Below are 18,447 nucleotides of genomic sequence, written 5' to 3'. Positions count from 1 at the left end.
GATCCTAATACGACACAGTGGGTGCAAACAGAAGTATTTTTAATTCCCTTAATTCAAATTGATGTGGTTAATAACTAAAGCAAGAATGTTAAATTAAGTAGCCTTGAACTACAGCTAACGGTGTAGTAATTTTTATTTTTCATTTGTTACTGGTATGAAGACTCAACATGACATTTCTAGTATTCTTGTCAACCATTGCATTGGAAGAAAAAAAAGGTGCAGACATATTATCTCTCTCCTGTAGCACATGTGTAAAGTGATTATTGTTATCTGTGTCCTTTTCTAACTTTAGAATTTATAGATTTTGCTACAGAGGAAATAGACGGAGAGTGGTCATTGGGACAAAATTACTTATGACAAAATGCCAAAAAAAGTACATCTTAATGAACTCTTAAAATAGTCTGTCCTCCAGCCTTTCAAACGTGTAATTCTAAAAATTCTTTTATTTATCTTTTTAAACTTATTTCTGAGTTGGTTTTCATAAGCCAGTATTCACCTGACTTATAAGCAAGTGTTGAAAATCTGAAGATTCATTATCTGAGTTGCATAATACTTCTATTTTTCTTAAAAATACGTAAGACATTAAAACAAAACATTGAATAGTTGGAAGTATTGTGTATAAAACTGAATGAATTTTCAATCTTTAAGAAAAGTATGCTAGGACTCTTCAAAGAATTGCTTATTTATCTCAAAGTGTTAAAGTATCTTTTCTGATACTACAGGACTAAAAATAGAAGCATAAGAATATGGAGTAAAAGATTAAAGGTATAAGTTGGATAGTGGGGGCTAAGCTGATATTGTTAATAAATAATTATAAGACAGCAGTTTAATAATAAACGCATTTGCTGTTGTAAATGAGAGCTTGATACAAAGAACGTTGCATTGTGACTAGTGAACAAGGCTAAGTAAAGACTTTTATCTTGAAAAATATTAAGTAGGAATTAAGATTATTAATGGAGAGAAACTAAATGATCATTTAAAATTGTTCTTTCACAAGAAAAGTAAAGAACAAGGATATGGAAAACTAAGCAGTGATGAAGACCTCGAAATAATTGTTGATCAGAAGCAGGTAAGTGAACGCTTACATACATTTTCTATCGTTATACTGTATATTTTGATGACTAAAGCCTTTTGAGTGTTCAGCCTTTCTCTAGCAGCTGTATTAGTCTGTCTAAAGCCTGCATAACAAGATTTTGAGAGCAGCTAAGCCTCTCCATATGATGCCTCTGATTCACTGACTTCTAAATGATGCCAACATGCAGGTCCTATATGTAAGAGTGATGGAAATAAAGCTAGAACAAGAGAACTTTTGGAAAACTAAAGGCATCACTTGGTAAAATGAATCAAAACAACAATGATAATTTGTTTGGGAAAAAAACAAGAACACTAAAATATATTATCTTGAAAATGAGAAACACTGCCATTATTCTATCTTGTAAAACAATGAATATAATTTAGAGGGAGAGAGAGAAAACTGAGAACTTTAAGACATATATAGTGCCCATTTTACTTTTCCAGATTGTCTGCAATATATGTAGAAATGATTCTGAACACAAAAAGAAGAGGCCATTTAATCATCTGTAGTACCACCTGTAATCTGAGAAACCTCTAGCTTGGATGTTCTATGGGCCCATAAGGTGAAATGAAAACTGCTTAACAGACCATAAACAATGACATACCAGGTAGTGGAATGTTTCCAGGCCTTGCCACTGAGTTAGCACTAGCCCTTAACATCTTTGTCCATTATCCAGGAGACAAGCTAACTGCACATCTATTTAATGCCTAAGTGGCACAGTGTCTGAGAGTGTTGCAAAAGGTGCAGAGAGAAATAATTCAAAGGGATCTGAGTAGATTAAGAGTTTAGAAAGAAAGCAGTCAGTAATTTACAGAAAGGCACCTGAATTTGCTCAATTTCCTCATCATAACAATTGCATTCAGAGAGCTATTGTACGTATTTCCAAAAAAAAAAAAAAAAGAGGAAAAATGACCATCAGAAGGTAACAACCAGGCATAACTGACTGACTTGTTAGGCTTGGAATAATTAAGGTAACTGAGGTGGTCTTCTGGAAAAACTTGCCAAAACATCTCTCCCCCGAGGCATAGAATATATTGATTTTATGGTATTCACTCAAACTGCTTCCGAGTTTTTCTTGTATCATCGTTGCTCTCCTGCTCCTGTGTAAAACGGGGTAGGGAATGTGTGGGTTTGGCCCTGTATTTCTGCTCAGCGCCAAGTTGTCAGTTTAGTTAACAAGGTGAGTGGAGCCTCAGCCCATGTGCTCTCCTGGGCTATTAACTATCACTTTATGCCAGATTAATTAATTACTTGGGGCATGCAATCTGTGCCTCACACTGATCCCCCCTGAACTGGGATTCTGGTCAAAGGACTGACCCACCTGGCAAATAAACTAGTAAAATACATCTGGGTATTTTATGAGAATACAGATATGTGTACATTTCTGTAATAGAATGAAAAATTAGTTAATTCCTTAATCATATAGAAGTTAAATTCTTATTTTTTTCTTCTTTATTATCTTCCTACCACAAAGCTTTTCTTTTCTTTCCTTCGTTTTTGACTAAATCTTTGCGTTTTAACTGAGTTTTGGTGTCGAGAAAACTACAAAGTTCTATTTTGAGATCCTTGTGGTAAAAAGCCAAAGGAAGCCAGTGTTCTTTTTTTCTCATGACACCTTTGACAAAATTTATATTGTTGTGGCTAAACGCATTGTACTAACTGTTACGGAATTTTAAAGAGAAAAAAGAAGAGAACAAAACCTTCCCACTTCTTCAGAAAATAGCACTGTTATTACCTGGATCCAGTGAGGGTGGATTCAATTTTCTCAGAGTCGCTGTTTGCCTCTAGTTATCATGTTTCTTCCAGTGCCATTGCACAAGTTGGTACCATTTGGCAGTGACTCAGCTTTGCTGAGTTATTCACGTCAAAACATATTTCAAAGGATGAGTAATTATGAATATGAGCTGGCTTTGGTGTTTGCTGTTGGCAGTAAAAGTAGTCCTTCCTTTTTCTGAGAGATTTGGTGTTGATGTTATGAGCAAATCCTAGGTTGAAACAATGACAGTGTTGGTATGGCAAAGGAAAATATTTGGGGAAACACTGTCATACGTCTTTATAAAACCATAAGAAATTATCCCAAAGTTTAAGAGGTCAACAAATTAAGCATATGTGTATGCATGTGTACATTTGTGTTCCAAAAATGGAATATTGCTTAATCTCATAGATATGAGTTATACACATATTATAAAATTATACATATATGTTTTATATGTATAATAAAAATTAAAACTATAGCATTATATGCTATTTTGTCAGGAATCTTTATGTTCAGTTTATTCTTCCCGTATCTTTTTTCAAAAACCTGGTAGAAATGTGTCATAGTCAATCTTCATATAACTGAAAGTAGCTTTTCTAGTAAGTGGTGTCAAGAAAATCTAAAGAGGATGAATAAAATAACTGGAGTGCTGCAATGGGCAGAAGTCTCCTAATTTTTTTAAATCCGTCATTCTGAAGCCGTCACTCCACAAATGCTGTGTAAGCTATAAGCCATTTTATCAGTCATGTGATTTGCAAATCTTGTCCTTCCACGGAAAGCCCACAGTCTTGCTTATAGAAGCAAAGTAATAACAGAAGCAGTGCCGTGTATGTGGATTTTGTTCTCCCTGGCTGCCTTCACTCAAGAAGGTAAAAGATGATTTCTGTGTTATTTCAACAAGGGAAAAAAGGTAAATTTCAGAAATGTGTAAGGTTCTATTCCTTAAAGACAGTGTTGTGTTTCTCTCTTTGTGAAGTTGTACTGACAACATTTATTTGAGATACATATAAAAGCATTTCCGTAAACACTTACATAAGTGTTGGTGTCCTATGGTAATAGCTGCCATATAATACACACACACACACACACACACACACACACGAATTATTTAAATAGAAATATATTACACTGGGGTCAGAATCCATAGTTTCCACCAGAAACCCGAAAGGTTTTCAAACTTTAAGCATAGAAAGTAATCAAAGGGAATGTATTGGATTAAAATCTTAATACCTCCAAAACCCAAACATTTGACATAAAAATAATATAACTGTAATTAGTAAATGCTATATTTGGCTTTATAAAATAAATATTGAAAGATAAAGTTTAAAGATGTATATCTTTGTAATTTATGAAACTATTCCTTCCTTAACGGAGGAGAGGAGGGTCTTGTTTAGGTTTCGTGTACACATGCATTTCCTTCGGACATTACTGAGGTTTCAGGTGTGGGACTGGCCGTGGAGGAGCAGCTAGGAGAGTGCCTTTACTTAAGCATTAAGCACTTTGAGTACATTCATTCTATTATAAATTACTATTTTTAACTAGAGCTAACTTATCTCAAGGTTTATGATAAGCTGGACCTAGATGACATCTTTTCTAAAAATGTTTTCAAACTCCAAGTAGACTTAAAGGAGGTAACAAAGACTAATAAATCTGTAGAATATTTTGATACATGATGGATAGAGTCACAGGGTTAAGCACTGTAAAAACGGGTTTGACAGCGTGTTGGGGATTTGCTTGGTTATAGGTCAGAGTTCCAGCTGCACAGCCTTTAGTGCAAGTAGGTGGGGAAATGTCAAATTTCAGCCAGTCACAAGGGGAACAAGTGTGTACAGTCAGCAATAGTTCTCAAGCTTTAGCTGCTCAGCATCCCCAGGAGGGCTTGATATAACACAGATTGAGGGGCCCTGCCCCTAGGGTGTCTGATTCTGTGGGTCTGAATTGCTGGCGGCCTGAGAATTTGCATTTCTAAGTATTCAGCTACTGCTGCTGGTTCCAGACCACACTTTGGGAATCACTGGGTCGGAGAAAACTAATGCAGTTCTAAAGGAGGAAAAAATATGTAACTTGTGAAAAATTTAACGTTCTTCAACTTGGCATTACCCAGGGATCTAAACACTGGAATTCATCAGCATTTAACATAATAACAAAACAGGAAAACCATGGTCACTCACAACCAAAGGCAACTTTTAAGAACCAGGTTGTAGTCTGGCTGAATCCACGTGGAAACCTGGTCATCTTCAACCTCTCTGAGCTCAGTTTTCAAATACAAGTTTTCTTATATTATTTGTAAAATGATACTCTGCTCTTCCCACCTCCTAGAGTTCCTCTGAGTTAAAATATGTAGAAATGTTCTATAAAGTGTATATCATTTATGTCATTTTAATTAGCTAGGCATCACCACTTTACTCCCCACCTCCCTTTATCCCCAATTTAGCAACCAGGAACTCTGAGATCCAGAAAGATGAATGAAGTCACCACGTCCCTGCTTAGGTGCAGAGAGAGCCCTAGAAGCCAGCTCTCCCTCCTGACACCCAGTCCCACGCTCTTTCTGTCCTCTCACATAGCTCTGTACCATTGCCCGTTCCTGATCATCCTATAAATGGATTCAGAATCTGTTAGCCTCAGGGCTCTAATTATATAAAATAACCATCTACCAGGAATTGTGGTAAGTCGTCGATGTTTATTTATCGAACCCTCACAGGAATAAACCTCTCCACAAACACTCCTTAACTGTTTACTTCCCTCTTGACCCCTCTGGCTTTGTCAGGAGACACATGCCCTTTAAAGAAAATGTAATTAAAACTAGAGCTAAAAGGTAGTTGTGAAAACCACTTGTCTTTCCTCTCACAACCTCTACCAGGAGAGGAGAAGCTCCGCCAGGCATGAGGAGACAACACACACTCTTCCCAGCTTCCGACCTTTTTGAGAGTCTCTTTTTCCACTCGTAAGGGAAGCCAGAGCAGAAAACAATGGAAAATAGAACTTCTGTGATTTTTTTCTGAAGAAAAAGAAGAGATAAATTATAACCTCACCCTTGTGCCTCCAATTGCACATAAGCATTCAAGTCAAATTACAATTCTGTCCTAGTGATTGTGGTGAAAACGGATCCTCAGGAGAAAAATATCGGCCAACATGAAATTAAAATGGAAGAACAAGAAAGGCAGATTAACAGAGACAATACCCAGCGTCCATCTGGTGCTAATAGGTAGTGCGATCTTACCAACATCTAAGTGAGTAACTTGGGTCCCAGACTCACACGCAGTTAAGAAGGGTGAGGGTCGTACATGTTCCTGCCGTGTTGTGGTGGCCAGTCCCATCTGGCCAGTGCTTTCTTGGTCATCAGTGTGGTGACTTAATTTAAAGTAATTCAGATTCCATTTACCCCTGAGGAGACGTACAAAGTATGACACCCTGTCTCTTGGTATTAGGTGTAACACGGTCCCTGGGGACCTTCTCAGAGCTCTGTATTTGGTCAGAAGAACAAAAACCCCCTCTAGAGTTGCAGAAAGGGTACCACCTAGTCAGCCTGCAGATTCGGAAGCTGGGGACTCTGAGGCATTTGAAGGACAAAGCACATTATGCAGTTGTAGTTGCCTTAATTACACTCACAGCAGACATAGGCTCATTAGTGTTTTCCTCAGGAGAGATTGATCGATGAGAAATGACTGAATGAAAAGAAGCCAGATTTATTTGAGATGAGAGCGATTATTCAAATTTGCTATCTATTTGAAATCAGCACTGAAGTAAACAAAGATTCACTGTTGCAGTCCAATCAATCCCATCTTGTCTGCAAACTATTTGTCATCAATAAATATCGTACATGGAAGGGGAAAATTTTTCCATTAGGTTAAATAGAAAAGTCACTAGAGTGGAAGCGTGATCACCCTGCGTTTCATTCCTAAATATTCCCTATTTGTATCAAGTAATGTAAAATAATCCTGAGATACTGATAATTTGGAGGGGAAAATTACAGTAATGCAAAGTGTCTTCGCATTTTCCTTGTAAACCCACGATGGTGAGTTTATTTTTGTTCATTTAACTTCACGCATTTCAATTTAGTGTACTGATTCTCCTAAGCATCACCGGACTTCAGGAGAAGCACAAAGGGCAAATTTATTATCTTCATTTCAGAATCTACTGACAGATGGTTAAAGTCCGATGGTATAAGGACAGAAAATACAGGGAGTCACATGTCATAGAGTGGCACAGAGGCAGGCAAGACAGCTCGGAGCCCATCGTGCTGGGTTCTTGTCTTGCCTTTGCCATTTCCTAAGCAGAAGACTTTGGAGTAAGCAGTTTCAGTTCTCTGAGTTTCCGTTTCTTTGTCTGTATGATTCAGTAATAGCATCTGCTCAGATGGCTGCTGTGAGGCCAAATGGGGATGCCCCCTTGTAGAGTCCTGTGTCCAGCTTGGCCTCCTGTGGTCAGTCCCAAGTCTGGAATCCAGGGCCACCAGTCCTCTGTCTTCAGACTCTTTCCTCTGTAACTCATGCCTCCTGAATGGTGAGCTGGAGATGGTTGTGGTATCGTGACATTTTCACTTCGGTTATTTCCACTGGTTTACTATTAGGCATTCTGCATGCCTTCTGTGGAGCAGTATCAGATACTCTAGTCTAGCACATTTTCAGTGGTGCCAGCTCTTCTGCCATGCCATGTGCTTGGCATTGTGAATGTAACACAGGATGTGTGTGTGTCACTCCTACACCATGGTGAAGAGCAGGGCCTTGGCAGTCACTCATCTGGGTGAAAACAGGCGACGGCCATGTCGAAACTGTTTGGGAAAATTAGCCAGCTCCCCGAGCCACATGCGGCTCTGTTATAAAATGAGGAAAATAATATCTGCCTCATAAAGTTCTTGTATATAAATAAGTTCTTGTATATAAATGCTTAGCAAAGTACATAGCAGGCAGTAAGTGCTTAATATGTGGCAGGCAGTGTAGCTGACAGTTGGATTGAATAGCGGTGAGATTCCTCTTGGAATCCCACTGTGGTTTGGGTATGTGTTTCTCTAGCGATCAGTGATGCTGAGCATTGTTTCACATGCTTGTTGACTGTGGGTATATGCGAATATACCCACAGCCAACATTCTTTTGAAAATGTCTATTCATTTTGTTTACCCGCTTTTTAATGGAGTTGTTTGGTTTTTGTTCGTGAATGTGTTTAAGTGCCTTAAGGAGTCTGAATGTTAGAACTTCATTAGATACATAGTTTGCAAATATTTTCTCCCATTCTATGGGTTGTCTGTTTATTCTGTTGACAGTTTCTTTTGCTGTGCAGAAGTTACTTCGTTTAATTAGGTCCCATTTGTCAACTCTTGTTTTAGTTGCAATTGCTTTTGGCATCTTCATCATGAAATCTTTTCCCAGTCCTGTGTCCAGAAGGGTACTTCCTAGGTTATCTTCCCAGGTTTTTACAAGATCATGTCCTTTGCAGCAACATGGATAGAGCTGGAGGCCATTTTCCCAAGCCAACTAACACGGAAACATAAAAGCAAATGCCACATGTTCTCATTTTAAGTGGGAGCTAAACATCAAGTACACATGGACATTAAGATGGGAACAACAGACACCAGCGCCTACTTGAGGGTGGGGGGTGGGAGAAGGGTGAGGACCAAAGAACTCCCTATTAGGTAATAAGCAGATTCTCTGGGTAATGAAGTCGTCTTCACAGTGTATCCCCGTGACATGCAACTCACCTATGTAACAAACCTGCACATGTACCCCTGAACCTAAAATAAACATTAAAAAAGATGTTCCTGGAATTTTGGGACACCCAATTATAATGATTTTAAATAATAAAGTCTAGTCTGGGGTCATGGAGGCAGATGTCTTCTCCAGTCATCCAGGTGCAGAAATGAGGCTGGTCGACTGTGCATAAGAAACACAGGGAGTGAAGGAGCCTGTGGCTGCGTGGTGGGGGCTGGCCCAGTGTGGCAGCGCCTACCAAGCTTAGGCTGATTGTCACCTCGTTGGAAATGGGCTCAGTGTCCCCACACATATGAACTTTTCAAAAAAAGCATTAATCTCTGCTTTTTTTTTACTTTTTAAAAATATTTTAAACAGTATGTAATCAGAGAAAACTGTCTGAGACTGTATACAGCCCAGGGGGCTCCCATCGATGACTGACTGCACTCATGCGTCTCAGGAAGGGTACTGTGTGCTCTCCTGCTTCTCTCCTGGGTTATACCTTCCCCACTGAAAATTAACCTAACCTAGTTGTTGATCTGATTAAATTAGCAGACATTAAGTTATAATTGACAACTGGCCTTATGTTCCCTGAGAAATTGAAGTACCTCCAAAGAAAACCAGCCAACTTAAAATGTAAAAACGTCCCCATTTGATAAAATGAGTAGGGCAGTTACAATGAGCAGGAGATACTGCTGATGTTTCTGCTTATGCAGGACTGTGTTTACTGCCTTCTGCTCCTGCCAGCCTGGCCATCTCTGTGAGAAAACAAGGTTCTAGCATTGTTGAGTAGAAAGCAAACACCAAGCTCTCCTCTGCCAGTCCCTCTTCCCCAATTTTCCAAGCAGTAATGCAGCTAACTCACAGGGCTCAGTTAAAAACTGTAATCACTAAGAGAGAGAGCATGAGTTACCAACTTGAGTTCAACAAATATCTGAAGTGCTATCAGGTATCTTTAAGACTATTAATATACAGCCTATGTTCATTACATGCAGTGTAAAAGAGAACAACTGGACTTTCACGTTGGAAAAATGTATCGCTGTTTAGTCATTTTCAAATAGCCCGTTTTTTTTTTTCCTTATAATCTGATGGGGAAAAGTGCTGGCACCATGTTTAGTCAGTGAGAAAACAAATGCATAATTGAAATGACACGAGCTGACATGTTGAGTGTAAAAGTGATGTGTTCTATGAAAGTAACAGTCAGAGACAGTAGTACTTAAAAGTACACTCAGCCATTTGGTATACAACTTGAAAAGAAACCTCTCCAGCCTTTTATTGTGGAAGGAGTGTTGGAGTACTTATTTATTCTTGCAGTTGACTTTTAAGTAGGTTCATCTGATCAAAATAAGAACTGTAAATATTAGCGCTGGAAGGAGTTTCAGAAGGTAATCTAATCCAGTGGACTTAAAAATGAAAAGTTCCATCCTGTAGAGCCCATTTCTAGCCCCCTTAATAGGAGAAGGAGCGTGTTTGTGTATGGTAACAGCACTTAAGGAGCAACTTAGGTGTACAGATCAACTTTGTTTGACAAAAAGATGCTTCTAAGGAGCTTAACCCTGTTGGTTCTTGTCTAATCAAAATAAGTTAAGCAAGTCTTGGAGTAAAAAGGTAACTTGACTGTGTTCACCAGGTTACTTGACATCACAGGCAATATTTGAACTTGGGTCGGCAGCCTCTGGTCTTGAGTTCATTCTTGCACTCCTGTAACTGCCTTTCTAAATGATGATGCTTCCTCTCCTTTCTTCTGAGTGTCCTATGTTGGTAAGGTAAGCATAGTAATCAAACCAGAATTTTCATAGTGTGTATTTCAGGTGCACAGCTAAAAGTCTGTTTGATAGATTTTTATAAAAAGATGTTTATATTAGATACCTCCTAATTCTTCATAACATGGTTCTCACAAACTTTGTGACATCTTCCCAGTATCCATCATGGTACAGAGATTAAAGATTTTCAAAGTAAACTTTGAAATCTCCTAACCTGCCCTGAGGTTAACAAAGTGTTTCCTCCAAGTTGACACAGACGGTTTTTCTGCAGCTCACCTCTCAGGGCCTCCCCACCGGGCTCAGTGTATCATCCCCCCTCAGCTGGCCATGGAGATTGTGAGTCGTATCCACAGTTGAGCTTCCTGGGCCATCCATTTTTGTCTAATGAACCTGCAGGTGACCTCAGTGATCACTGATTGAATCAGCATCTATCGTCTGTTGTCAGAAGGGCTTTGAGATCCAGTTGTATTTTATCACTTATAAAAACGACAAAGGATCAGGAAGACCATACACAATGTTTTCTCTTATTTTTATACGTGAACAACAGGGAGCGTTTCGAGAGTCCGCGTCCCTTCCTCTCCTCTGTCTTTGGACCGAGACGCCCGCCTGCCATTGCCTGACCTTGTCACTCTGCGGCTGTGCATTTCCTTCCCTCCCGTGCAGACACTGCCGCACGTGCCCTTCGTCTCTCCGCAGCACCGCTCTGATCCTGCCTCTGGAATGTGTCTCTTATCCTGACACTGCATGTGTAAGGTTTGACAGAAATGCAGTGGTTGCAAACCTGTGTTTCCTTTTTTTCTTAATGCTCTGTTGCTTTCTTCCTTTTCTTCAAAACAACTCGAATTCTGTCATTTCTATTTTTGGTTTAATTTTTCACAAAGTTTCACATACCCCCATTTGGAATGGGTACCACTTCCTTCCTGTCTTGTCTAGGAAACACACGCCCCCACAAACACGCACACACACAAGTGATCATTCAATACAATTGTTATTTATTCCTCATCGTATTTTTTGGCCAAGTGATCTCATTCTTGAAATATGTGAGTAAGTGATTTATTAAAGAAATGGTGAGAGAATGTACCATCCAGGCTTTGTGCTCGATGTTCTGAATAGAAAAAACATTCATTCATCACTTTGTTTTCTAACAAAATTATCTCATTTGTATGATTTGTGAATAATTAATGAATTTTGTTGTAGAAAAACACTAAACATAAAAGTCGTTTTCTTCCAGTCAAGGGTTGTTCAGTGATCACTTCCCTGCATTCTTAGCTTCTCTCTTTAAATTTTAAGTGTGTCCCCAGAATTGACACATTAATTTTTATTAACTATGGGAGTAGTCCCTGAAAAAAAAATGAGTTATGTTGCATAAGTTGATGGATTTCATTAATCAAACCATTTACTACAAGATAAAGCAAATTGAGCTCACAAACAGGTAGATATTATTAAATTTTTTAGCTAAAGGTGTAAAACCTTGGACATTTTGCATTTTTTAAAAAAGGAAGCAACTTGTTTTTGTCCAGATGAATGAGCGATTTTACTTCTGCATCCAGACTCCAAGGAATTTGACTTAAAATCATGCCCCTGGGTCAGGACTTTTGTCAACAGCAGTAGCAATGCCATGGACCCCAACACTGCTTGGCTTACAGGCGAGCACCCAAGACACAGTGAGAGCTAATGGTTCCCACTATCTCCCAAATACAATGCAAACTCCTCCACTGAACTTACAGGCCGTTTGTTCATTGCCACCCGGCTCCTGACCATCTCATCGTGCTTATCTAATGCCCACTGGACCATGCCCTGTCCATACTGAACACCTTGGAGCATCTAGTGTTTGATGCTCTTCCTCCCTTCATGCCTCTGCCCTTGCTCTTCCTTCTGCCTACATGTAAGGATATAACACATATCACAAATATTTAGACATATCTGCTAGAAGTAGAGGGTATAGACTGCAAGGAGGCAGATCTCCTCATAGTTCTGACCAAGGCTGGCCCCTTGGAGAATCCAAATGGTAAGAGAGCTAAGAGGGAAAGAGCAAGTCCCCCTAGTTTCTGTAGAGGAACAGACTCTTCAGCCTTACAGATATAAGGGAGAAATGAGAAAGAAATAAACAAAACAAAAATATAAGCTGCTCCTGAAAAGAAGAAACAGAAAAATCTGAGAATCTATTATTTGGAGAAATTTGTTATGAAAACAATTTTGCTACATACGTTCTGGGCATAGTCTTGGGGAAAACACATAGTTACACTGAGTACATTAATACCTGCTATCGTTGTAAAAAATCATTGGCCCTGGTTCTGCTCTGCTCCCAGCTAGTTCTTCCCACGTGGTTAGTTGAGGAGGAGCAGCAGAGCCAGGTCAGGGAACGCTGATGACTTTCAGCCTCAGAGAGCACTAAATAGGGAATCAGATTTTTTTGTAACTGATCCAGAGAGAAGCTATATGAAAAATTTTTTTTCTCTATTATGAAATAACTCCAGGAGGAAGACAGGATGCTGCTTTTGAAAAAAAAAAACAAAAAACAAAAAAAAACACAACATTATTTTGATGGAAATGATTTAATCTATTTTATTTAGTTTACACAAACTTATTTACTGCCTAATTTTTTGGTAGGCGTTTGCTAGGTGCTGGAACACAGAGATGGCGTAACCACAGTCATAGTCCTTCAGGAGCCAACAACATGGTTGGACTCACAGTCAGCACACAGTCACAGTGCCCGCGCTGCAGCAGTTGAAACCAAGGGCTCCCAGGGAGCATTTGGGAGCCTCAGAACTCTAAGAACTAAGATGTGCACTATTCCCTCCTCCCCTAGTCATAGTTCAGAAAAAGCTACAAGTTTTTCTAGTGCTCCACATGTTCCCAGGAGGAGACTTGGGCAGGGAGGACACTTGCCAGAGATGTTTCTTAGAACCAGTTTACTCAAAGACTGGTTCATGGGCCACAGATCAGATCACCTGGAGCTTGTTAGAAATTCCTCCTCTGAGCTTCAGACTCGGGAGGAGGTCCCACAATCTGTTTTCACAAGCCCTGCAGAGGAACCTCATCCACACTGCGGCTCCTAAGAAGCATTGGTTTATGTTATTTCAGTTTTTTGGTGTCAGGAAAGGATTTTTTATACTTTGATAAAGACATTAACTTTTTTTTATTTTCAAAGCCTACAAAAGAGAATAAAGACAAGTGTCTTAAATCCTTTATCTGAACGTTCCTAACCTTGCAAATAGTCATTCCCTGCCTCATCATTAAAGCAAACCTACTCAGGAATCAATCCTGTAACCCAAGTTGTAACAAAAACAAAGCATAAATGATGGAGACCAAGAGGTGAGGCTTGTTAACCCAATAGTTGTCTTAAGCTTTTCTGATCTTAGGCCACTTTTATTAAAGACTAATGATAACAAGACACACTTGTACAGCATTCAGTGTGCGCTATACTCTGTTCCAAAGATTTTCCATATGTTCCTCATTTAATCCTCGCACAACTTCATCATGTAGGTTACTATGGTATCCATTTTACAGTACACACCAGGGCAAAGGTATTTCACATGGGGCTGCTGAGTTGCACAACTCCAGAGGGCTATGCTATGCGGCAGTACACGGCAGTGCTGGGCCAAGTGAGTTCACATTTAAAAACTTCCCTTCATCATACCTCTCTCTCAGTAAGGAAACTTCTTGCAATTTTGACTGTTAAGAAATAATATAAGATGGTAAAATCTGAAAAATTTTAAAGGAAAGATATACCATATGTGATAAAGAAAAGCATAAATACATAAAGATGGGAAAACTGGAAAATGTATTTTTCCTTCCAAAAAAAAAGTATTCTTGAGTGTGTGTGTGTGTGTGTGTGTGTGTGCGAGAGAGAGAGAGAGAGAAGAAATAGAGAAAAGGAGAATATGTGGATACATAGCCATAAACATACATAATCAAAAGCAAAGCTGCAGAAAAGGGCAGATGCCCAGTCCTTAAACACGTGCCCACTTCTGAGGCCACTGGGGCATGACACAATACTGAACGTCTGGGACCAGGTGACCAGACAGCCCTGTAAGATAACCAGGAACAACCATGCCTTGCATTGGGGTGGCGACACATGCTTCACGTCCTTGTATCTGAGGTGCTACTTACAATAAATCCTTCCCTTGCATTAGAATTACCTCTGCACCCACCACATTTGAAAAATTCCACACCTGGCACAAAACCAGAAAGCCCATCACTTCAGGGTCTGCTGAGCAGCTCTCTGTTATGGGAGTGGACTTCTGTGCTCTGGAAATGTCACTGCCAGCTGCCCTGCAGGGGCTCCCCTTTCTTCTCAGGCTGAAGTTCCTGCTCAACAGCAGAGCTGGTTTATCTCAAGTTGTTGGCACGTGTCCAGTGTCACTCATGCCCATCTACAGAAGTGGTCTGAGAGTTGATATTTAGCCACCCCTCTAGACTTTCACCCAACATGACTGTACCCCTCCCAGCTCCTTGTGATTCCTTTCATGATCCTCCCAAAAGCAGTGCTCCAGCCTTCCTCCCTGAGCCTTGTTAATGCTAGATGACTGGCAGTCACCCTTGGGGGCCCTTCTCCCCAGCTGCATTATGCTTATGATGTATATATAAAACCTTTCTCCAGAAATTTTGGACAAGACAAAAAGTATCACCCATGATCCCGAGAACGCTTCCTCTTGCATACGCTCTCATTTTTGCATAATTGCAAGCATAATTTTAATTTTTTGCATAGTTGCAGTATGCAGTTTTGTACCTGTTTCTTTATGTAACATTATGTCACACTCATTTTTCCACATTGCTGTATAGTTTTTATAAATGTCATTTTACTGGCTGCCTTATATTGAATCAAGGTGATCCTCAGGCATTTTTTCCTATAATGTTCCAGGGCTCGTGCAGTGACCATTCAAACCTTTCCCTTCTTTCAAGATGCAAATTATGAAATTAAAGAGGAAAAGAAGGGATTGCAAAAAAAAATCATGTGCGTTACTATGATTAGACACGTACTGACTTACCATGAATTATGCATGATGTTTGTGGGAATTTGCTGTGTCATCTTTTCATGTCCCTGCTGTACCATTAAGCATCTCTGAAGATGGCACATGCAGGTTGCATGGCTCCGTGAAACCTCAGGTGTAAGACACATTCTAGGTGGCAGTTACATGCCATTTCTGTTTCCTGAGGCTGACCACAGCCAAACCACAAACGTGGATTTGCATAAATTCAGTTGGCATGAATATTTTAAGTTTACTGAGAAAAGAAACTATTGTTGCAGCCACATAAAACTTAGGAGATAATTAACTTTAGTACCTTATTCATTGAGGACACAGATATATGTGTATGAGAGTGTGTGTGTGTGTGTGTGTGTGTGTGTGTATTGTGTGTGTGTGTATATATATATATATATATATATATATATATATATATATATATACACACACACACACACTAGGATATTCTTATGCCAAAAACTCTAGAAACTCATATTGAAGTCTAAGCAAATAATATGAAGTGGTTACCACTAAAGGGAATTCAGACCTAAGACTGCTTCATATTGAAAGGCAGTGAAAAAAGAAATAATCAGGAATTAGTTTTAGAATATATTATGTTATAAGCAATCTAGATTTTACAGTTTTTCCTAGGTTTCCAATCTCTTAAGCTGATAAAGAACCAAAGGTACAGAAAGTTATCAGGGTCTATGACACAGAGCTGAAATGCAAGGGAGGGTGCTAAGATTCAAGCTCCTGACACTGCCAATGACTTTCTACTTGACCTTGAACAAATCGCTAAACCTTGACTTCTCTATCAGCAAAACGATAATAGTTTCCCTACTTATATCTCCCAAGAATTCTGGAAGAATTTCTTAGGAAAACTGTAAAAATAATCATTTGAGCCACTCGGGAGGATTACTTCCTGTGAATAAATCCAAGATGGTATCATCTGTAAGGAAAGCACTCATGCCCAAGGGTTATGAATCACTTTCTTGTGTTAAAGAGCAATTTAAAATGAAATCCCCTATAGAAAAGTGAACACATCCATAATGATTACTTTTACATCAGTAGTTATTGCCGGGGGTTGGGGAGCGGGGCAAAGTATAGCATGATTTTATGAATTTATAAGTGATCAAATTAATTACATTGAATATTTTCGAGTGATTAGATAACTTTCACTCTAATCATAAGAAAAAAAAAGGTAGATGAATTCTCATATTTATGTTTTTCAACTGCCGCAAAAGGTTATGTTATAATGCATAGTTCTAAAGAAATAATGGTACTTTAATCACTACAGATTCTATTTTTCTGAAATGAACACGGTATTTTTCCTGGAACAGCAAACTTATGCTGAGGCTCCCAGACTTTATTTGGCAGTCAAGAAATTATATAGCTCATGTAAAAAGATGTTTGTCCCCCTCCACTAGAAAAACACTTCTCAGATGAATTTCGTTAACACCTAACCCTTATTTCTGAAAAAAATTAAAAAGTATAGCAGAACTCATAATGAGTCTTTAGCAAAAAAAGTCACATAACATCGCTCAAAACACAAAGAAACCCAATTAGCTTCAGCAAAGTGCCAAAGAAAAGGAGAACTTTCTCTCACAAAGTAAGCTGACATTTAGAACCACGCTGTATAGTTTTGAAGGGAATTAGGCCTTCTATCAATAAACTGTCTTTGGAACAATTATTTCAAGCTATGCTTGTACTAAAGGTTAGTAATCGCAAATGAGTGCCTACTGTGCTTCCTTATTTAGAAATATGCTTCTGTGACACAAGAAGGGCCTGCCACTAGCTTCCTCAGAACTTCCAACCTATCAGGAAGACGAAATTATCTAAAAATAAAAATATATATATGGTCGAGTGCAGTGGCTCACATCTGTAATCCCACACTTTGGGAGGCCAAGGCGGGCAGATTACACAGTTCAAGCAATTCTCCTGCCTCAGCCTCCCAAGTAGCTGGGTTACAGGCACGTGCCACCATGCATAGCTAATTTTGTATTTTTAGTAGAAATGGGGTTTATCCATGTTGGTCAGGAGATAGAGACCAGCCTGGCCAATAGTGACACCCCATCTCTACTAAACAACAAAAATTAGCTGGGCATGATGGCACACTCTTGTAGTCCCAGCTGCTTGGGAGGCTGAGGCAAAAGAATCACTTGAACCTGGGAGGTGGAGGTTGCAGTGAGCCGAGATCATGCCATTGCACTCCAGCCTGGCGACAGTGAGACTTCGTCCCATATATATGTATGATTTAAGGTTCATGGTGAAGTCAGATTATAGGACAGGAATTAGAGAAAGGGGGAGTGCAGAGAAATTTTGGTGAATGAGGTTGTGCAGAGGTCATTAAAACACACATACAGACACTGTAGACGAAACTGAAGAGTTGAGTGGGTCATGCTTTACATCGAAACCGTCCAGTTTAGTCACTCTATAAGTGGGACAGGGAGGAGGGAAGAACAAAGGGAATTCACAGTGTTGAGCACCTATGACGTGCCAGACAGCGTCCTGAGGGATATGATTAACAGTTTTTCAGAATGAGGAAAAAAAGACAAAGCTTAGAAGGGTTGAGAAACCGGAAAAGAGTCGCATAGCTAGTGAGGCACCAAACGTGGAGTTAAAATCAGGTCTGTCTGCTTCCAAAGCCCACACTCCCTCCACCTGTCAACCACCTTCCCACCAGCCCTCAAGAAAACTAAACTGCATTGCATTGTGGTGAATTTGCAGATAGTCAGTAGTTACTGCTCAATGCCTAGTACCCACAGGCATTTAAATAAATGAGCCTTCTTTAAATTAAAAACAAAAAAGTCTCCCAGAAAGCCCCTGCTGGTCACCTGCTGCCACTTTCTAGTTGCTTGTGGAGATTCTTTGGAAGAAGCCCAGTACTGAATCATGGAATAGGGCAAGCAATGGGTTCTCCCAAAACATAAGAAACTCATAAAAATAAGGAATGTTTGTTCTGTTTCCTAGTCTGCACACAGATATATCTGTATTTTACTCATAATTGGCCTGAAGACACATTGTACTAGAAAAATCAGATGACTCATTTTGCCAGGCTTTTCCCCCATTCTGAGAGTGCTGAAGCTCCTTTACTCAGGGCCAGCTTTTTCCCCACTAACAGCTAATTCCTGGGCTTGTTCTTGTGGAACTTAAATGGTAAAAATATCCAAGGCAGTTACAAAAGAAGAAAAAAGAAATCTCT

At 39.5% G+C, this 18,447-nt stretch overlaps 1 protein-coding gene across 14 annotated transcripts in view; it reads left to right on the top strand.

Annotated features, from left to right (window-relative positions):
• The window catches only part of PEX5L (peroxisomal biogenesis factor 5 like), a 231,435-nt gene that overhangs the window by 54,638 nt on the left and 158,350 nt on the right, over positions 1 to 18,447 (top strand). For 12 of the 14 annotated variants that reach the window (XM_074404587.1, XM_074404586.1, XM_039478910.2 and 9 more), the window contains exon 2: positions 998 to 1,069. The exons of the other annotated variants lie outside the window; for them this stretch is intronic. In XM_074404587.1, coding sequence (XP_074260688.1) covers positions 998 to 1,069 — 72 coding nt within the window. The remainder of the gene's footprint in view (positions 1 to 997; positions 1,070 to 18,447) is intronic. 14 annotated transcript variants of the gene reach the window in all.

The sequence above is a fragment of the Saimiri boliviensis genome, chromosome 8 (genome assembly GCF_048565385.1).
Source record: "Saimiri boliviensis isolate mSaiBol1 chromosome 8, mSaiBol1.pri, whole genome shotgun sequence".
NCBI classification, from domain to species: Eukaryota; Metazoa; Chordata; class Mammalia; order Primates; family Cebidae; genus Saimiri; species Saimiri boliviensis.
Note: the sequence above shows the minus strand (reverse complement) of the source record. Positions and strands in the feature narration are given on the sequence as shown.